At 51.2% G+C, this 20,682-nt stretch overlaps 7 protein-coding genes across 7 annotated transcripts; 3 read left to right on the top strand and 4 right to left on the bottom strand.

Annotated features, from left to right (window-relative positions):
* Window positions 1-1,562: 1,562 nt before the first annotated feature.
* VTN77DRAFT_6888 (uncharacterized protein) lies at window positions 1,563-2,177 on the bottom strand (the record flags this gene model as incomplete). The annotated part of the gene is made up of 1 exon (XM_069423215.1): window positions 1,563-2,177. The coding sequence occupies one exon, from the start codon at window positions 2,175-2,177 to the stop codon at window positions 1,563-1,565; it is 615 nt and encodes a 204-aa protein (XP_069275777.1).
* Window positions 2,178-3,713: 1,536 nt separating this feature from the next.
* Window positions 3,714-5,073, bottom strand: VTN77DRAFT_6887 (uncharacterized protein; the record flags this gene model as incomplete). Its single annotated transcript, XM_069423214.1, has 2 exons — window positions 3,714-3,906; window positions 3,977-5,073. 2 exons carry the CDS (start codon window positions 5,071-5,073, stop codon window positions 3,714-3,716), a joined length of 1,290 nt encoding a protein of 429 aa, XP_069275776.1.
* Window positions 5,074-5,959: 886 nt separating this feature from the next.
* On the top strand, window positions 5,960-7,725 carry VTN77DRAFT_6886 (uncharacterized protein; the record flags this gene model as incomplete). The annotated part of the gene is made up of 5 exons (XM_069423213.1): window positions 5,960-6,112; window positions 6,168-6,229; window positions 6,290-6,702; window positions 6,749-7,348; window positions 7,403-7,725. 5 exons carry the CDS (start codon window positions 5,960-5,962, stop codon window positions 7,723-7,725), a joined length of 1,551 nt encoding a protein of 516 aa, XP_069275775.1.
* Window positions 7,726-8,196: 471 nt separating this feature from the next.
* VTN77DRAFT_6885 (uncharacterized protein) lies at window positions 8,197-10,337 on the bottom strand (the record flags this gene model as incomplete). The annotated part of the gene is made up of 5 exons (XM_069423212.1): window positions 8,197-9,826; window positions 9,896-9,965; window positions 10,018-10,116; window positions 10,195-10,214; window positions 10,282-10,337. 5 exons carry the CDS (start codon window positions 10,335-10,337, stop codon window positions 8,197-8,199), a joined length of 1,875 nt encoding a protein of 624 aa, XP_069275774.1.
* Window positions 10,338-11,405: 1,068 nt separating this feature from the next.
* On the top strand, window positions 11,406-12,748 carry VTN77DRAFT_6884 (uncharacterized protein; the record flags this gene model as incomplete). Its single annotated transcript, XM_069423211.1, has 2 exons — window positions 11,406-12,229; window positions 12,322-12,748. 2 exons carry the CDS (start codon window positions 11,406-11,408, stop codon window positions 12,746-12,748), a joined length of 1,251 nt encoding a protein of 416 aa, XP_069275773.1.
* A 906-nt stretch (window positions 12,749-13,654) lies between these two features.
* On the top strand, window positions 13,655-16,125 carry VTN77DRAFT_6883 (uncharacterized protein; the record flags this gene model as incomplete). Its single annotated transcript, XM_069423210.1, has 7 exons — window positions 13,655-13,716; window positions 13,769-13,895; window positions 13,949-14,004; window positions 14,071-14,178; window positions 14,239-14,552; window positions 14,600-15,510; window positions 15,577-16,125. The coding sequence occupies 7 exons, from the start codon at window positions 13,655-13,657 to the stop codon at window positions 16,123-16,125; spliced, it is 2,127 nt and encodes a 708-aa protein (XP_069275772.1).
* Window positions 16,126-16,197: 72 nt separating this feature from the next.
* On the bottom strand, window positions 16,198-16,980 carry VTN77DRAFT_6882 (uncharacterized protein; the record flags this gene model as incomplete). Its single annotated transcript, XM_069423209.1, has 3 exons — window positions 16,198-16,374; window positions 16,530-16,699; window positions 16,770-16,980. 3 exons carry the CDS (start codon window positions 16,978-16,980, stop codon window positions 16,198-16,200), a joined length of 558 nt encoding a protein of 185 aa, XP_069275771.1.
* Between the last annotated feature and the right edge of the window lie 3,702 nt (window positions 16,981-20,682).

Below are 20,682 nucleotides of genomic sequence, written 5' to 3'. Positions count from 1 at the left end.
GAGTTATTATGAGGTCCCTCGCTTGTAGACATCCGCTCCGGGGAGGATTCCCCAGAGGCATGGGATTCCCCAGATTCCCCACAGACTGGGTCCGTTGACAGCTTGGGATTTTGCGGAGACCCCACAAAATCCTGATAGCCGTCCCAGAACTGCCAGGTAATATTAGGAATAAGCTGACAAAGTCGGGCTGCTGGCATGTGGGTCCCTTGAATGGAGATGTCCTTAGATTCTTGAAGCTGCACGGAAATCGTTCCAAAGGAGAGCTTAGCTACCTAACCTACGGAACCTACGAATTACCTAGCTCGGTATGGAGTATCCGTACTAGGTAGGAAGGCAAAGGTGAGCGATAGGTGCACTAGCAAGCTTTCTCCCCTAAATAGGTACTTCTTCGTCGACAGTCACCGCGTGCGGGGAAGGAAGAACCAGACACATTTCGGCTAACCAGGCTCAATCTGGCTTGATCTGGCACTGTCCAACGGGGCCAGGGCCGAGACGATTCCAGAGGAGCACCATAGTCAAGACATTCGACTCTGGTCCCTGGGCCTAGCACTGCTGGGAAGGAGAAGCGGCTGGAAGAGGCCCTGCAAGGGTGCTGCAGATGCGACAGGGGTCAGTCAAAGTACGAAGTTCTTTCCAGGGACACAGGGGGTGTGTTGGATTTAGACTGAGAGTTTATTATTACTTCCTCCATTAGTGGAAGAGGAAGAGGAGGGCAGGAAAGGTTTCTTTGTGTCATTGGAAAATAAATCTCTCCTTCCTAGACCATTCATAAGAAAATCACATTTATAAGAAGACCAACATTTATAAAACAAAAGAATACCTTTTTTGTTTTTTCTTTACCTGAGGCTGTATTTGAATTATAATTTATGATCCACTATTCCTGTAAGCTACATCATGAGATTATATCTTAAGAAGAATATAGCGCTTTGATTTCTATCTCATTTAACCACTAGACTATCTAGACTGTCTACAATTTGAGGTCATACTAGAGAGAAACTCCAGAAAAGTAATATTTTTGGAAGAATAATTAGTAAGAGTCAAATATTATTTTTTCTGGAAATTAAATATTATATTGAATATTATTTCCCAGAACCTAACACTAGTTCCTAATATTTAACATTTTATCCTAAATCTAATTTTCCTCTATCAAACTAATGTTTCTTAAAATGCTAACGTTTTCTATTTACAAATAGTTGGATAATAGTTAGATGACCATTTCATATGCTTGTCATGGTAAAAATGGTTGAACAACCATCATAACCGTTGATCAACTGTTTTCTAAAACCCCGTATGGCGGGAGCATCTGATGGTCAAAATAGGGGGCTTTATAAAGACAAGGTATCGTGACAAATATCACGTCCTAAGCAAGTCGATTTCGGCTTTATTCTTGGGAGACTTTGGCCAGGACGGTATGTAGACAGCGAAGCAAGGTATATCTTAATATCAGCAGCACTATAGCAGCTACATGTAGTCCGTCAAAATAACCACTATCAGCATTCGAAATTCAATCGAATTGGCTAAATTCTCTCACAAATACAGTCCTCCTATCCCTCCTCATCTTCCTATTGCGCTTGTTCTTGTTCTTGCTTTTCTCCCCAGAATTCCGGCTGTTCCCACTCCGACAACTGCTCCTCTTCATCCTCTTTGTCATCAGAACGCGGTGTAGTTGACTCTGCCATCTTCTGATCAGGGTCTCCAGTCTCCACGATCGACAGCAAAAAATCCATCCTCTGCTTGACTTCCTCCAAAACGTTGCAGATCCGCTGCCGATTCATCAGCCCGAACGACTCCTCCATCATCTTCTCCGCATCCAGGCACAGGAACTGCCAGTCCAGATGCGCGTCCGGACCCAAGTCATTCAGCTCGAAGATCAGATCCCGCTGCAGCCTGCACCGCCAGTAGATGTCCGCGATCTGCCACCCTGTCGCGTCTAGCAGGCGTCGGATATCGATATGGTGGAGACTGTCCAGGACCAGCCATTGGATCTCGGCTGGGAGACTCAGGACGCCCGTCTTCGTCTTCGTCTTCATCTTCGTCGATGTCGAAAATGTCATCATCTCCGTCATCGCCGTCATTCTTTCAAGACCATGAGCATAGACCTGCCCGCTCTGCCGGATGAGATCAAAGACCTCTTGCACAGCGAGAGGGTCCCGGATCGCGATGAGATTGCGAGTCATTTCGAATTCCGAGATATCGTCGCCCCTTGGCTGCTCCGTAAGCCAGTCGGAAATCGACTAGCTCTCTGCGAGCAGCTTCCCGTCCTCCCACCGCTGTTGGGAGATCTGGATGAGCAGTTTGAGTTCCTTCTCCGCGCGCTCGCCCAGGATTCGTTCTGCAAGGGCCCAGCAGTGCGCGTGGATGGGGAAGCCGTGCGGGTAGAGGTCTTGGTACTCGTCGTCGTGAAACGCGGCGGGGTAGACGCATATCTTTTTGCTTGCTGAACTTTGTTCACGACCATTTTTGTCGCTTTTTTTCTTATTGACTAACTGAGGCACGTTGATGACGACCGCGTCTCGATCCCACGGAACAGTGAAGACGGGCTCATCGCAGTTCTCTTCATACATCTGCCATGCTTCGGAGTCGTGGTCCCACAGGTGATAGCGGCCGATCCCGGACAGATGGTACTGCGGTTGCTGGCGGGTGGGGTTTTTCGAATTTCTGATTACTTTTTTGATCATGCGTGTCAGCCAGTGGAACGATGGCTTCCCTGGTCACCATCTGCGCAAATATTCTCAATTGAACGAAGGAAAGGGGACGACAGGGCCACTAACTGACTCGATAAAAACACGTCCAGCCTGGGTTGGGAAGCTCTCCGAAGTGTCGGGGTGGGACGACTTCTTCTTCCTCTTCCTCTTCTTCGTCATTATTATCTTCTTCTGTATCCTGGCGAGGTTCCTTCGGGCAGCTCTCCGGAGCAAATTCGTCCTCGTCCTCATGCGTGATCCACATCGCGCATATTCCGCAGTAGGTGCCCCGAGTACTGGGTATGAACATGGGTCCGGGGATGGTAAAACGGCCTTTGGGTGCAGTAGCCTCCATGGTGAGCGATTATCCTCAATGCTGCTTACTGTGGTATACCGTGTTGGTATATTAGGTTAGGTAGGTAGGTTATGCAGTTATACATGAGCAAGCACATTCTTGACTCAGGTAAAAATCTTCCGCACTAGTTATGAAATTCGTGAAAGGACTATGGACTGTGCCTGATGTCAGCATGATCCCTTGGATGTTGTGGAGTGTTGGTGGTACTGCTGAGGGAGCAACCGTTAAGATTCGACTAAACAGTCTGAACCAGATGTCTTCCAGTCATGTATGTCAGGCAGGCAGGCAGCAGACAGGCAACAGACAGGCAACCCTTCGTCACAACATTGTATTGTGCAGGGATCTGCAGAGCTCCTACCTCTGCGCTTCACTACCTGATAGGTAAAGTTCTCGTCAAGTTTATCGTATTGGGAAATCGTATTTTGTTGCAGATTGGGCCAAAAAGAGGCGCCATGGCATCTGCTTCCTTGCTGATCTGAACTGTATCCCCGCCAACATATTTTGCTTTTTTGTTTGAGAGAAACAGTGTCACAGGGAGGAGGAAAAGAAAGTATCAATATAAAAAGATTTGATCGTGTCTAGCGCTCTATCTATTCGGCAGGATTGTGCATCAAAAATGTTTGCTTCGTCCCTCATGGCAGTGTGGTTTCAGACTCATGGTGGTGTTGTTTCAACTACAACTTTGCTTGCTCTTCCACTGTCAGCAGTCTGCGTTCCGGACCTCTTCGACTACCGTCATTGCAGACCATCGGGCCTTTCGCATTTTGGCCATTTTCCAGTCGCCATTTCTGTCGGATATGTGCAGGCGCTTTTTCTTCAAAGCAATCTGCAATATAACGACCCAGAATCGGCAAGAACTTGAATCCGCTAAATTGAGCTTAGTTTCAGCTTCCAACATATCGATACAAGAAAGAGCCAACGCAGTCGGAGCACTTACTGTCCAGCACCTCCTGTGGCGATGAATAATCTTTCAATTGACGGGTGATAGTCCACAACGAAGTTCCCCTCTGGGGTGTCCGTGTACCAGCACAGACGACGCTTCATCCATGGCTTCTCAGCAAATTGGGGCACTACCTGCCGCAGTCCGTGTCTCAACGCAGCATCTGCTTCCTCAGGTAGGAAAGACGAAGCCGCGTTATTCGAATCGCGCTTGGGAGAAGATATGACGCGATCTGTGCCGTCTACGGTTACCCGTGTCTCAAACCCGTGACTGTGACAAGCAACCTTGAGGATGTGCGTGTCCGGAGTTGGAGGAAAGATGAAAAATCCCGAAGTCATGTTGATCAGAACTGGCATCTGGGAAATACTAGCTGCTTCCTCCGGGGTAAGTTGGATGAATCCAATAGGCTGCGCAGAGGAAGATATGGCATGGGTGAGGTCGAGAAAGCGATTTGTCCAGGCGCCCGTGGCGAGAATGACCTTTGAGCATAGCAAAGGAGGCCCTGAAGCCACGTTCACGCCGAGAACCCGCGAGCCGGCAGTTTTCAACGAAAGCACGGTTCCTCTCGGACCTGCGATTATTGACACGCCTTGCTCGCTGCAACGGGCAGCCAACGCAGCTATCGCGCCTGCGGCATCGGCCCACCCTGCATTCGGGTTTAGATAGCCCGTGAAATTCTCCTGAACGTGGCGCAAATCAGGGAACATGTGCTTCAGCTCCTCTGAGCTGCGAAAGTCCGTGAATTTCTGGCCCTGGCTCCGAAGGACTGCCTTCAGCTTCTCCAGGAATGGATCGACTGCAGCTTCCGAGGTCAAGACAAAGCCCGTGTTGTGGTAGAAGGGCCGGAACGGGCCCGATCTCCAGGCGTCGACTGCTTCCCTCGCCAGTTCGGCATAGAAGGGATCCGAATAGTCATAGCGAACGATGCGGGAGATGTCGACGCTGCTGCCATCTGGAACCGGCGGCATCATCCGGTCCAGCACGGTGATGTTCTTGTAGCCTCGCTGTCGCAGCTCCAAGGCGGTTGTGAGGCCGAAGACCCCGGCACCCACGATGACGATGGCCTCATCGTAGGACAGAGACTTCTTGAACATTTCAGTTCGGTCTAGTCGGACTCCGTTGGTGAAGTATATCGTGTCGCACCTCTCAACGTCAGGTCAGATTCCGGTGTATCCGGAGTGCAATGTCTCGACATTTTATGCGATTCCGACAGTCAAGTCGGATAAAGCAGCCTTATCACCAACACCTCCTCGTGACCTTGTGACTGACCTGCCAGATGTCGCTTGAATGCCATCTTGCCTAAGCACTGCCTATCTGATAGTTGGTCCACCTGAGTAAGCACACTCGGAGCCCGTATGCACGCCAACACAAAACTCCGGTCACATGACCGGGGCCGTTGACCGTCTCGACCCCGTCTCTTCGCCGTGACCCAACCACGACAAAGAACTCCTTGATGGACGATGAAACGAGCCCGGGATTGGCCGGTCTTTCCTCTTAGTCATTGCTCCCTACTAATTAGATGCAGCATGATGTCGTCTGACATGCGTTGGCCTTCCCCCCACTCCTGTCAGGTCACCCCTTGCAGGGCTGGACCCAGTTTTCAACGTGATCTGCCACCCCCATACTACTCCACAAACTCCCCTTGCCCCTTTATTGGTGCCCGCATTTTCTCTGGCCTCCACTGCCACCTTGGAGAGGATCAAGATGAAGCATGAAAGATATCAGAGAGATCGGATGCCATCCAGTTACCCAGATAGGCATCCCAGCGATGCTGGCTGCGATGAAGCTAAACCCAAAGTGGACGTCAGACAGCGCTTACCCAAACGGTGCGTCTTCCTCCCACGTGCGCGCTTTGTTATCCGGATTCGGCTAACTATTTATACGATTCTTTTCTTCTGGATCCACCCCTTTTTTTGCCCTCGCCCCTTTTTTGCTTTTTTCTTCTTCGCGGTGGCAGGAATCGAGTCGAATCGCTGGAAAATGGATGAAAAATCGCCTGAAGTCGTGCCGGTTGCGCCTCCGAAAGCGCTGGAGGTGAGAGATGAGGAGTCGCTTAGTCAGAACGAGGGAGATCTTATCTCCCTCGACCAGATCGACCGGGCGCTCGCGGCGAAGATGCGTCTCGTCAATGATGTACGTGGCCTGATGAACATCCATGCGCTGTGTTCGGACATGCTTATCGATCTAGGCGATCGACAAACTAGGCTTTACCACGTACCATGTGAAATTGTTCTTTCTCAATGGCTTCGGGTGAGTGCATACTTCAAGCGACCAGGCACTGACGAGTTAGTAACTAACTGAGACGTACAGATACGCGGTCGACTCGCTTCTCCTGTTCCTCATGAGCATTGCGGCCAATCAAGTCGTTCTCGAATACAACCCTCCCTTCACGAGAGGCGCACAGCTTGCATTCTACATCGCGCTGCTGGTTGGCGCCTTGTTCTGGGGTGGTACCGCAGATATTGTGGGGAGAAAGTGGGCTTTCAACCTGTCCTTGTTCGTCAGTTCTGTCTTCGCCATTGCCGCCGGAGGGGCCCCAAATTACGTGGCTTGGGCAAGCTTGGTTGCTGTATCTGCGTTTGGCTCGGGAGGTAATCTTGTTCTCGACACCACGGTCTTCCTGGAGTACCTACCTTCCAACAAGCAATGGCTCTTGACCCTTTTGGCTGGATGGTGGGGAGTGGGCCAGACGGCGGCTGGTCTGATCGCCTGGGGTTTCATGTGTAAGTTGACTTCCTCCTGTAAGCGTTAACCACTGACATCATGCAGCGGACTATAGCTGCCCGTCGGATGGCTCTGTTCCATGCACAAAATCAAACAACATGGGTTGGCGCTATCTGTATTACACCTCGGGAGCCCTCGTCTTCGTCATGAGTATTGCCCGTGTGACTGTGATCCGGTTCCATGAGACGCCCAAGTACCTGCTTTGCCAAGGTCGTGACGAGGATGTAGTCAAGACTTTCCAGCTTCTTGCCCAGAAGTATAACCGGCCCTGCGACCTCACTGTAGAGCAGCTTGAAGCATGCGGACAAGTCAACACTGCTCACGCCCAGAAAAATGTGTCGTTCTCGGAGCTGATTGTCCATCTGCGCGGTCTGTTTGCCACAAAATTAATGGGGATCTCCACAGCCCTTGTGTGGTTCTCCTGGGCCCTGATCGGTCTTGGGTATTCGCTATACTACGTATTCTTGCCCGACTATCTAGCCTCCAGAGACGCCGCTGCCGGAGCAACGTCAAACTATCTCACGTGGCGCAACTATGCCATCACCAACGTCTGCGCCATCCCCGGACCCATCATGGCGGGCTTCATGTGCCAGACTAAGATCCTGGGACGGAAGTACACTATGGCTGTTGGAGCCCTAGCTACCAGTAGGCACTATCCTCACAGCTTAACCCCAGATAACAACTGACATAGCGTGCCAGTGGTCTTCTTCTTCGCGTACACAGCTGTTCGTACCGCCCCTGAGAACCTAGGCTTCAGCTGCGCGATCTCCATTACCATCAACATCTACTACGGTACGCTGTATGCCTACACTGTGGAGGTCCTGCCATCGGCCCACCGGGGAACGGGTAACGGCGTGGCTGTCGCCTTCAACCGGCTGATGGGGACTATGTCCGCCATTGTGGGGACCTATGCATCGACATCGAGTTCCGTGCCAATCTATGTCTGTGCTTCGCTGCTGGGGGTCGCTGCTATCGTCTCGGTGCTGTTTCCGTTCGAGACGCGGAGCAAGCGGCCTATCTGAGCAGCGTCGTTGTTTAAGACATTGTGCGCAGAGAGTGGGGCTGAGGCGGTGGCTTGGTGCAGCACTATGCAAGCCAGTCGAACATGCATGGAAGGATGTCAGTCGACACCATACCATTTCGAGTTCGGTGTGCTATGTGAATGTACTATGTACTGTACAGTACAGTGTGGGTGGTAGGTACGGAGTATGTAGGTAGGAGGATTGTTGGATATGTTAACTATCAGATTGGATTACGATTTACGATAGCTTTCGCAAATGGATATGACAGTTGTTTACCAAAAACAGTGCACAAGGATCCACGAGCTTATCTATTTATGTGTTGTACGATTCTAGAACATCCCATATCTTGCGGCCAGTGACGGTACTGATATTTCGCTACATACACTTTTGACATGAAATCAGCTCAACTGAATTTATGTCTAGATAGACTAATGACGATACATAGCCAAGATATCTGGTGAACGGTAGAGGCTACGCACTAAATGCCGCAACCTGCGGTAAAGCAGCTTCCGGTCTCAGGGCTGAGTCACCGCCTGTATCTACGTCTATCTTCATGGAAGATATCTCGTCCCACGACTTATCTAACGCCTCCTTCTCCTCCTGGGGCTGAGTTTCCAGCTTGAAGACTGGTTCTGATTCTGGTGCCGATTCTGGTGTTGCTGCTGATGCCGATGATTCAGCTTCCTCCATCTCCTGGCCCTTCTGCGCAGCTTCAGCCAAACACAGCGCTTCCCACGGGAGACAAGGATGCTGCGTAATATAATAGCTCAGATCAGGCTCTCCCTCGCTCCCGCGCTCAACAGCGGAATACCCCTCTCCCCAATACGCGAAGCAATTGCCGTCGTACTTCCACTCGAAATCCTCCCACCGGTCTGACTGCAGGAATTCGCGGTAGTGCAGCCCGCTCCCCGGCCACACGGCTGTCACTTTCCCGCTGGCGTTGTCCTTGAACCACGACCGACAGCTCCCCGTCCACACCATCCGCTGCATGAACTGCTGCGTGTGGGCGTTGAAATCGGCCTGGACGGCGGGCCGCACGTTGAAAGAGACAGCCTGCTGCGTGCGCATTTTGCGGATCAGCCGGACGAAGAAATCGGCCGTCGCGTCCAGCACGCCTATCAGACTGCCGTTGGCGATCGGCGTGTTCGGCCCTAGGAAGATCAGGTAGTTGGGGAAGCCGGACACGGCCAGACCGCAGTATGAGACTGGGTCGTCCTTCCACAGCTTCCGCAGATCGATCCCGTCACGGCCGATGATCGGGAAGCGAGGGCAGAAGGAGGTGTCGAACCCTGTCGCGGCGACGATGATGTCGACCGGTCTGTGTTTGCCGTCTATCGCGAGGATACCATCTGGCGTGACGTGATCAATGGCGTCGAAGACGGGTTCGACGTTTCGCTTCTGCAGCGCTTCCAGGTACCGTTCCCCAGGGTTCACGCGGCGACAGCCGACCTCGAACGAGGGGATCAGCTTCTGCTGGAGAGTCTCGCTGGCGATGAGCTCCTTCATCCGCGCCTCGAGTTTGACCCGCCACTCCCGCTGCGCGTCGCTGTTTTTAAAGAACGCTTTGTACATCGCGTTGAAGCTGGACTCCATGGCCTTGCGCGTGCGGAGAGAGGACTCCGGGTCGTCCCGGAATCGCGCCTTTTCGTCTTCTGTGTAGATGTGGTTGTGCTCGTTGTTGAACTTCTCGCCTGCCGGGGGCGTGATCCACGACGGGGTGCGGATGTAGATGTCGATGTGTGCCGCGTGCGGCTGCAGCGCAGGGAGCACTTGAATGGCGCTGGCGCCAGCGCCGATGATAGCGACACGTTTATCTGTGACGTCGATCTGGGAATCCCACGCTGCGGTATGCACCAGCTTTCCGCGGAAACAGTTGAGGTTCTTGAGGCGGGGATACTGCGGGTTATTCAGGATGCCGCCTGCGTTGATCAGGATTTCGCAGTCTAGACGGCCTTTCCCTGCGACTGTTACGGTCCAGAGAGATGCGTCTTCGTGCCATATGGCCTCTTCGACCTTGCTGTTGAGGTGGATGTACTGGTCTAGCTGGTAATGCAGCACGACTGCTTTGAGGTAGGACCGGATTTCGTCGGAGGATGCATAACTACAGCTAGTTAGTTAGCCCTGTGTCCGTCACGAGAATCTGTGCTCCTCCCAGACAAAGTCTTCTCACAATCTGGACCAGTACGGATTAGGACAGAAACTGAACTGGTAGATATGACTCGGGACGTCGCACGCACAGCCTGTGGACGTCGTTCAGTCTGTAGCTTTGCACTTGTTTAGAGATGTCGTTACCTGGATAACGATTCTCAAACCACGTCCCCCCAACATCCGCATTCTTCTCGAAGATCTGGAACTCTACATCATCTCCAAACGCCTGTTGGAGCTTGTATGCTTGAGAATACAGTGTGAGCTTCTCAATTGATTCAATCGTACGGGAGCTAGAAGCTAGAAGCTATGGTTATAACATACCCATTAAGATACCCGAGAACCTGGCAGCTTATTAATAGATGTGTAGATGGAAACATTGTACGGGGGAAATATTTGCGTGTCACATACCCTGCCCCGATGATGATGCATCGCAGTCTCTCTGGATGTGTCCTGTTCGAGGCCATGTTTCTTTCATTCAATACTTTGACTGTTTTCGTGAAATCATCAAAGAAAGCAAGGGGTTTCGGCAGATGTACTACCGATTCATCGTATTGCTTTAATTAATTAATTCCAGCTTTTCCTGATCGAATTCGACATTGGATTTTCATTTTTCAGGCAGAAATTCATCACACGCTGATACCCCGCAGATAACCTCGCTGTCATGGTGAGCTCATGATGCGATCGATCGATCGATCCCCCTCCCCCTCATCCCTCCTCCCTCCTCCATTCCATGTACTGTACTCCGTATCTTGTCGTAGTCGACAGTATTGGGCAGATTATGCAGTGGTAGCTCCACCGGCCCGATCCCGATCCCGTGACCGGGGAGGAGAACTTCTCCGGCCGGTGACAATGCCCATCTCTACCATCCAACCTAGATAACCTAGTATACTTCGTGCTCCTTCCTGGGAGCACGCCTCGATTTACCCTTCTGGGCAAATATTTCCTTGCGAGATGGTTCTAAGCATGATTCCAAGATGACACGGTACTGTGCATGTTGTACCGTCGGGCCGCATGGTCAGAAATGCAGTGCAGGCTGCAGCAGCGGAACGTCCACCGTCGGCACCGACTCCGATGATCTATCTGTGATTGATGATCAATGATCGATGATGATTCCATCACGCGGGTTCAGTCCATTTCCAACGAAGACAGGAGTTGATCCTCGTGTGATCGGGACGGTTGGAAGGAGGTGAGCTTATTCCAATTAGCCGACTGACGATAATGGACGGAACGGGGACAGGAAAGGAATGGGTCTGGGGTAGTGGCCTGTATCTATGTATATTATATACATACGTCATGGTTGCATGCACATAACACCAGATATCTCGGTAATATTCACGCGTGCTTGTTGTATCTCATCTCAGAGAATGATCATCTACTGTTTCTAGGTCACCGAAGAACAACGATATCTATTCCTGAGAAGAAGATCAATATCAATACAGTCAAAAGCAGTGCCTTAACAAGAAAATAAAAAGAAAGAAAAGACGAAGAAACAAGCAAAGAAAAAAAAAAGAAAACAGAGAGATAACGAGAAAATGGCATCGACAATAAAGTATCTCCTCGGATACGGGACTTCAGACAAGCCCTCCGGGCCAGAGTCATCTTCCAGAAGCCTGCCCTCCTCCTGGTACCGCTCGCCGCAAATGTACGAGCTGGAGCGACGAGCCATCTTCTCCAAGAGGTGGCTGCTGATCACACACGAGCTGCGCTTCACCCAGCCCGGCGAGTTCCTCCGCTTCGAGGAGGCCGGCTTCTCGTTCTTCCTCTGCCTGGACCGCGAGGGTAATCTGAAGGGCTTCCACAACGTCTGTCGCCATCGCGCGTTTCCCATCGTGACGGAGGAAAAGGGCACCGCGCGTATTCTCGCGTGTAAGTACCACGGCTGGTCCTACGGTATCAACGGCCAGCTGGCCAAGGCACCACGGTTCGAGCACCTTCCCGGCTTCCGGAAGGAAGACAACGACCTCTTCCCCGTACACGTGCACATCGACAAGCTGGGTTTCGTCTGGGTGAACCTGGAGATGTCAGCGGAACCCAGCGTAGCATGGGAAGACGACTTCCGCGGCGTCGACGAGCAGGGGCGCTTCCAGGCCTTCGATTTCACGCAGTACCGCTTCGACCACACGTGGTCCATGCACGGCGACTATAACTGGAAGACGCTCGCCGACAACTACAACGAGTGCTACCACTGCAGCACGGCGCATCCGGACGTCGCCAACCTGGCGGATCTGGCGTACTACTATGTCGAGCCGAGGGACGGGCATATCCAGCATTTCTCGCGCCCGAAGAAGGGGAAGGAGCACGAGGATATTCAGAATGCGAGCACGTTTTATTTTCCGAATGCTTGTATGACTGTGTCGTAAGTTCCCTCACTTCTAATTACCCTACCCTATCCTACTGTACTATCTCTACTGTTACTACCGCATGACTACAGCTTACAGATGTTTCCAGACCAGCATTCTTCTACCTCATGCGCTGCAACCCCACCTCCGCAGGCACCTGCTCAATGGAATACGAAGTCTACCGGCACCGCGACGCCTCCGACGCAGACTTCCAGCACATCGACTCTTTCTTCAAGCGCGTGCTCGACGAGGACAAGCACCTCTGCAACGCTGCCCAGCGCAACCTCAACGCGGGCGTCTTCGTCAATGGACCCCTGCATCCGGAGCTGGAGAAGGGTCCGCTGTATTTCCAACGGCTGGTCCGGAGGATGGTCATGGAGCACCACGCGAGGGAGAGGAGCGAGAAGAGGGAGATTTGGCCGGCAAGACAGCGCTTGATGACGGGGTCGACGGGGTCGACTACTACCGAAGAGGATATCGCGTTTTGTTCCGGGATGGCGTGTGAGCCGGAGAAGCAGGCTGCTTTGGCGTGGTGAGATGAAGTTCGACAGGTATAGGTATTGGCTTGAGTCAGTCTCTAATGACACGTATGACACATCTCTCTCTCTCTCTCTTTCTCTCTCTCTCTCTTTTGTTGTTGTTGTTGTTGTTGTTGTTGTTGTTGCTGTTTGCTAGTGAAAGCAAGGTTGTACGTAAATCTGATCGGAATCTGTCCTTGCAAGAATCTGGACAAGAGACCAAGTCTCATAATTTACCACTAGCAAGAAGAACCGACTTTTCGCTGGCTCTTTTTTTTTAAAAAAAAAATGTGATTAGCCCTTATTAAATGTTACGCGCTACCCTTGCCCTATGCCCTTGCCCTATTTTAGGTAAAAAAAAACGTTGCCCACAATTAAGCTAGATATTGAAATTAGCTATTAGTCGGGAGCGGGTATATGCTAGGATGGAGACTACAGGGGTTTAAGGAGTGGATACTCCGTATAGGCATGGGAACAGCCGAGCAGTTCGTTGGATACCTATATTTAGGTCTGTGCTTAACTCTTGGCACACATGTCTAGTGTTTAGACTCGGCGTGCGGTCATTAGGGGCTGTCGCTGTACGGAGTACAGAGTAGGTATGCTAGAATACTCTGTATACCTGCGGTACACCGATAAAGTACGGAGCATAGCAGACTGCTCTTATACAGCATTAGTTGATAAGTTTCTGCAGATTAGGCAGTTCAGTCCGGAGGCCTTGTGACTGCTTGCCGCTGGACCTGGTCTAGACTGGCAGCAAATCTACCGTTGATATCGACTAGTTCGTGCCTAGGCAATAGTGAGTTAAGCGTTGGCTATAGAGGAAAACTATGCACTAACTTCGGGCCCGCGCTTATTATAACCCCGCTCGTTGCTTCTACCTGCCAGCTCATTCTCACACTCATATCAAAATGTCATGGCAATGCAATGTCGTCAACAAATAGATGCCGCGTCACGAAACGCATGCATCAGGCTTGCGAAAATTGTAGGTGCGTTACACTTCCACTCCTTGATACATGTCTTGCCGCTAACTGTGAACAGACGAAAAAAGACACGATGTCCCGGAGAGCGGCCGGCATGTTCAACCTGTACGCGTCTCTTCCAGGCATGCCACTATTCGAGCGGCAATGCTGTGTTCTGTCGAACACAGAGCAATGGCCAGGACCTGGTATGTCAGCCCCAGTCCATCGTCAGCTTCTACTATCTAATCTGCCCAACCAGGAAACCCGTCTGGCGCAACTCGAAGAGAAGATGGAGCTGATGCTGGAAAGGGCCATGTACGTCCTGCATCTTTCTGCCGCTTCTCTGCGCTCGCCTTGGTAGACGTGCTAACGGTGCATGAGACCGGAGCCCGCAAGCCAAGCTGAGACCCCCAAGTCTTATACGGGCGCGCCCTCGAGTCAAACGACTCCTGTAGAAGACGCGGTTCGTCCGCCCGCTCTGTCTTCAAGGTTGGATCCATATGCTGAGATTCACCCGGTCGAGTCCTTAAATGACCATGCTGTTCCAAGCCTCCTGCCGCCCAAAGATGTCCTTGCCGAGGCCGTCGACCTCTACTTTCGATACTGTCACAAACAGCCTCTCTGGCTATTCAACCGTGACGAGCTCCTGGCCCCTGAAGAATGCTGTGAAGAGGTGATCTTCGCAATCCTGGCGCTGACGGTTCGATTTTCAAACCGTCCTTTTTTCAAAGGGCAATCCGAGCAATTGGCCCAGAGATACGCCGAGGCCTCGAGGGGCCTTATCATTGCCAAAATTGCACAAGGAACTGTCCAACTGTCCACTATTCAGAGCTTGTGCTTGCTGGCATTTGCTAATTTTGTCGGTCAGTATACCCCTCCAGAGTCTCCGAACAGAACTGACCTCGTCTAGCGAAAGACACGCATCTCGCATGGCTACACATCAGCCTTGCAACGAGCCTATCCAGGTGTGCCGGTCTCGACGTCGAGTCGAATCGGGGCGAGTGCACATCGACTGCGGAGGCAAGACGAAGAGTCTTCTGGAGCATCCATCTGCTCAACCAGATCTACGGCCAGCGGGGCATGATGCTGAATATGCTGGAGGACATCCACAATCCCAAATACGTTGGTGCCTGCAGAGATCTTCAGCAAGAAATGGGCATGACGCCTCCCCTGACACCGCAGGAGGAATCCTTCGACAACGTGCGAACCCAGAATGATGGGATCTGGACCTACATGGTCCAGCTGGCCACTCTGTGGCGCGAGGTTCGCAATTACGTCTCGTATTGCGCAGACGGCAGCACCAAGCCGCCATGGTCGCCAGACTCGGGCTACACGGTCATTGGCGCTCACCTGATGAACCTCGAGACGAAATTTCCCACCTTCCACCGATACGATGCGGTGCGATTCTGGGACCGGTCGAGCGAGGAATTGCAGCGCAATCGTGATTACTGGAGCCCGTGGCTGTATCTCCAATTTACGTACCACGCTGTGCACAGCATGCTCAACCACCCGTTTCTGTACTCGTCGCGGCCGCAGCAGTCAGCCCAACTGGCGGTGCCGAACACTTTCTGGAAGACGTCCTCGGAGCTGGCTCTGATCCACACCACCTGGACTGTTCGACTGATCGACATGGTGTCGGAGAAGGACTATCGGGTCACGGACCCTTTTCTTGGGCACTGTGCGGCCATTGCCGCAACGATCCATCTCTACTACTGCCGCGCGGCCGACAGCCGCGTTCGAGAGACGGCGCAAAACAAGCTGGCCAAGTGCATGAAATTTCTGGGGGAACTTGCGGCTGTGTGGCCGGTGTGCCAGCTGATTGTAAGCACTGCCATCACTGATGGGTCCCCATTCTGGCCGGGCCATTGAAAGGCTAACATAGATCAGTATGAAAGACTGGACAAACTGGTCCAGTCCGCTCTTTCGTCTAATCCACAACTCCCCGGCGAGCCGGAATCCGCGCCGAGGACGGTGTCGATCAACACGGCCTTGATGTGGGACATTCTCGACTACACCTGCCCGAATGCTTCGGCGCGTAAGCCGGGTCGAGGCCTGTTTCACCCATCGCTGTGTCCAGAACCCGACCCCGAAGAGGACGACGCCGAGGACCACACGGTCGAGACGCAGATCTTCCACCATCCGACAACAGAGGTGGACACGTCGAATGGTGGACAGGAGCTGCCGCCGTTTTCTGACCGTCGAACTCGAACTCGAACCCGCGATGCCCGGGGACGGGGACACTCGGAGCCAGTAACAGCGGTGGCAGCAGCAGCTATCGAGGACAGACAGCCGCAACAACATCCAGAGACAGCAACTTGGCCAGGGCCCGGGATTATGGGCAACTGTTCCTTCATGGACGTCACGCATGACCCGTTCTTCCAATTTCAGGACCAGGGCAGCCCGTATCTGGGATTGTGGGGGATTGGGAATTTATAATAATAATGATAATCTATTTACATACGTACATATATTCCCCAATCATTAGATAGTAATTTAGATTACAAACCACTAATTACCTACTCCTGTGACGCTCTGCTTTGCGCCCCTCCACAGCTGGATCAAGGGACCATTCTCGCCATTGGCGGGGTCCTGCGAGGGCATCTCGACGGACTGAATCTCTTTTGCAAGGCTGCTGTCGGGATCGATGGGATCTTTGCCAAGTTCATTCCGCCAGTGGGGAGCGCCCTACATAAACAACGACTTTAGTATTTTTCATGTGTAGCAAATAATAATAACAAATAATATCTAGTGGTGAAGTCTGCAAATATTGCACTGTTATCCCCTTTCTTCTTTCTTTGGGTCATTTTGAGAAAGTGAGAGAGAACACAAAGGGGGAAAACCTTAGGATAAACCCCAATATATCGATAGTCCTGACTGCTCTGCAGACAGCAATGGGCCGTCCCCGCCGGAAGGACGATCACATCTCCTGCTGAGACGTCCAGTTCGAGTCCGCCGGTTGTGTCGTTTTGGCCGCAGCCGAGGAGAAGGGTTGATTCGCCTTGAAAGATGCCTATAACGATCAGATCAGTTCATCAGTGACAATGCATCGCAGAGCACGACAGGGCTGCCAAACAACTGACCATAACATTCATGGGTATTAGGATGAAAGTGCCGAACAGGGATATGCCCCCAGACACCCTTCTTCACCCACTCGTTGGCCTCGAGGAAGCTGGTCGTCTTCTCCTCCGACAGCGGCAGCGGCAGGACGTCGCGGTAGATCAGGACTGGGAGAGGGCTGTTCAGGGCGTGCTTGTTGGGGGGGATGAAGTGCTGTTCTGGTGTGAAGACCATTCTTTTCGTTTCTCTCCGGTTGTTCTGTGTCAGAAGTAAGCAAGTAGATTAGTAAGTAGTAAGTAGGAAGGAGGAAAGAGTAGCAGATGCAGATAGATCGTATAGCTTAGCTGAGGTAGTCGGTAGTAGACATGGATCTGGAGAATATACAGTCAGTTACCTAGGTAAGAAATGCAATCCGCGGGGTTCCAAAGGAAGGAACTATCGGGGTATCGGGCCGTCCCCGATCACTGGACAGCAGATAGGCCGGCGGATTAGGTAGATCAGGTAGCAATCCATGGATGGCGTTAAATTAATAATTAATTAGCGGGGTACAGTAGGAACGTCATCCCACGTATGCTCTCTTATCTTATCACGCATTTTCCGTTTCAAATTAAACGCACTGGGAACACCACACAACTCCCCTCCTGTGAGGATTGTGGTTGTGAACAGCTTCGGTGTGCATGAAATAGGATACTGTCAAGGTCCAAGGCGAGATTCCGAAGATAGTCCGGTTATTGATTTGTAGTCCAGCAGATTCATATCTGCTGATTCCACCATGGTGCAGTCTTCTGGCAATAATGATACCAGTGTCGGCGACAACTCCCAGACCACCAACAGAGACAGCAGCAACTCTACAAGACAATTTCTCGATCTGTCATCTCTCTCTCCCTCCACACAGGCCGTCCACGCCGATGATCCACTAAACGTCGTCGACGATGTCGCCCCTCCGATCCACGTCACCACCACGTTCCGCTACCCTCGAGACCCGGACCGACTGCGTCCGTACCATGAACGGTCCTATCCCATTCTCGAGCCCACGGAGCACTGCTACTCGCGCCAGTCCAGTCACGGCATGTCACGGCTGGAGGCCGTCCTGTCGACTCTGCTGAAGAACCCCTGCGTGACATACTCGTCTGGTCTCGCCGCGTTTCATGCCTTACTCACCCTGCTCAACCCCAAAAAGGTCTCAATCGGAGCCGGATACCACGGCTGCCATGGCACCTTACGGCTCCATCAGAGAATGACAGGTTGCAAGATCCTCCCGCTGGACTGTGATCTCAACGAGCTGGGGGAAGGCGACTTAATTCACTTGGAGACCCCCGTCAACCCGACCGGCCGCGCATTCAATATCCAATACTACGCTGATCGCGCACACTCTAGAGGTGCCTATCTGAGCGTGGACTCGACGTTCGCACCGCCTCCCCTGCAGGATCCCTTTCAGCATGGAGCCGATATCGTGATGCATTCGGGCACCAAGTATATCGGCGGCCATTCGGACCTCCTGTGCGGTATTCTCGCGGTGAAGCGGACCGAGTGGCTGCCAAAGCTGCTCGAGGACCGCCTGTTCCTGGGCTCAGTCATGGGTGGTCTGGAAAGCTGGCTGGGAGTGAGGAGCCTCCGGACGCTGGAATTACGGGTGCTCCGGCAGAGCGAGTCCGCGCGACGCATCGTGGCCGCATTGGATGAGGCCCTGACCCGGAAAGAAAATTCGAGTCTTCCTCCCGCGGACGCGGAAATCATCAGGGCCGTGGTCAAGGAGGTGCACCACGCCAGTCTGCAGACGGAAGATTGCCAAACGTGGCTGAAGCGGCAGATGCCCAACGGCTACGGACCGGTGTTCTCCATCGTCCTCCACACCCCCGCGCTGGCGAGGCAGCTACCGAGCAAGCTGCGTCTATTCCACCACGCGACCAGTCTGGGCGGAGTTGAAAGCTTGATCGAATGGCGGACCATGACGGACGCGACCGTGGATCCGGATCTGTTGCGCATCAGCATCGGCGTGGAGGACGCGAAGGACCTTCTGGACGACCTGATTCAGGGATTCAGAGCTGTGAACAGTCAACAATAGTCGCTAGATTAGACTCCGACCACGTGGTGAGTTTTCCGTCCACGTGATCGGAGAACAGCGGGATGTGTCCGATGATAAATAGTTTACGTGAGAGCTTGCCTAGCTATAGATTTATTTGTTTATTTACTCCTTACATGATATATCAATTGATTTTCTTCGAAGGGGATGAGAATATCCTTTGCAACAAAGACCTTTTCTACCTGATAGATCGACCATCGAGAAATAATGAACTCATCACATGATCTTTTCCCCTTTTGACTCAAGATTAAAAAAAATAAAGAAATAAAGACAAAACGAAAACCAAAAAGGGAAATTGCACATATACCGGCGTAAGAATTGTGTTGCGCACCAATTCTCCTTGCACTGGTGTTTCTACATGTATGTACATTACTTTGCTACCCTATTCGGTCACGATTTATATCCTTCACCTGAAATTCGCATCTATTAGTTACAGGAAGTTATTATTTTTGGGGGGGCAATTTCATCTCGTCAGGCATGTTTTCAATACGCGAAATAAAATACGATGCCGAACGTTGATTGCAGAAGAAATAAGGTGGAAAAAAGAAAGAAAGAAAGAAAGAAAAATGACCGTATAATTAGAAGTAAAGTCTCCTTTGGGAGATTATGGGTTAGAGTAGTCTGCGAGTTCCATGAAACGAAAACAAGTGATCCGAGACAAAAGAAGGGGATGGGAAATCTGGCTGGATTCTCATAATTGTGATTTTCTCTAGTTCTAGTTCTTGGTCGAAATAGGATCGTCTTCATCGTTGACGTTTATATTTATGTCTGCTTCGTTGAGCAGTCTCTGGTTTGTTCGTTTGTTTCTGATCATGAGAAAACCAGTGCATAAGCGATATGAGTCTGTGCCCATAATAGATATAATAAAGTTGTTCCAAGGTTAGTTGTCTGTCTATCTCTCTGTCGCAGCGATATTATTAGCAATCTCCTCTTAATACCCTGCTGGCCTCTTATCAGGTACTTTTATTAGTAAGTAATTCTACAGTATCATGCCCCTTTTTTTTTCATATAGGCAATGAGTTCTTTATTGCCAGGCATCTAGGTAGTAATCATCATTAGCATATGAGACTAAGAAAATTTAGGAAGGAGCAAATAATATTACTTTCTCTCTATACTCTTGCTTGGAATTCTTATTAGATGGGTTTTGTTTCATTTCGTTTCATTTGACTGAGCTGTGACAATGCTGGTAAAGAGAGAAGAAGGGGGAGGGGGAAAAAAGAAGCGGATATGATATGATGCAAGTCAGCCAGTCTTTGGTGCAATATAAGATACACCTTGTAAAAGAAGACATAGAGGATTTAGGTTTAAAACAAAAATCGTATAGAAAGAAAAGAAAAAGCCAAAACAAAAGGGATAACTTTGACTTCTCAACACTTAAATCAAAATAATGAAATTGTTCATCTTCCGGGAAATCAAGAATGAGAGAGATATCCAGCACTTCATCAAATTCCCAATCGGTAGTCATTTCAACAAGATTCAAAAGTCAAAGCATGGCTAAGTCTCATTGGACCCAGCTGAAGTAGACGAGGAATCCCCACCCCGAATGGCGCCATTCTCAAGTAATAGCTGTATAATGTCGTCCTTTCCTCTTGCCTCGGCGGCTCCCAATGCAGTCCTGTAATCACCAACTGGTAGTAGTTTCGCATTGACATCTGCTCCAGCTTCTAATAGTAGCTGGATGGCCTCTCTTTTTCCTGACAATGCTGTTGCTGCTAGGGCGCTGCCATATTTTCCACTGCTGAGCTGTTGATTCACATCTGCCTGTGCTTTTAGTAGCAGCTGGATGACTTCTTTATTTCCTCCCACTGCTGCTGCTGCTGCAAGGGCACTGCCATAGTCACTACCAGTCAGTG

The sequence above is a fragment of the Rasamsonia byssochlamydoides genome (genome assembly GCF_041956645.1).
Source record: "Rasamsonia byssochlamydoides strain NRRL 3658 unplaced genomic scaffold VTN77scaffold_54, whole genome shotgun sequence".
Taxonomy (NCBI): domain Eukaryota; kingdom Fungi; phylum Ascomycota; class Eurotiomycetes; order Eurotiales; family Trichocomaceae; genus Rasamsonia; species Rasamsonia byssochlamydoides.
The sequence above is the reverse complement of the archived record's forward strand: the minus strand, read 5'-3'. Positions and strand labels throughout refer to the sequence as shown.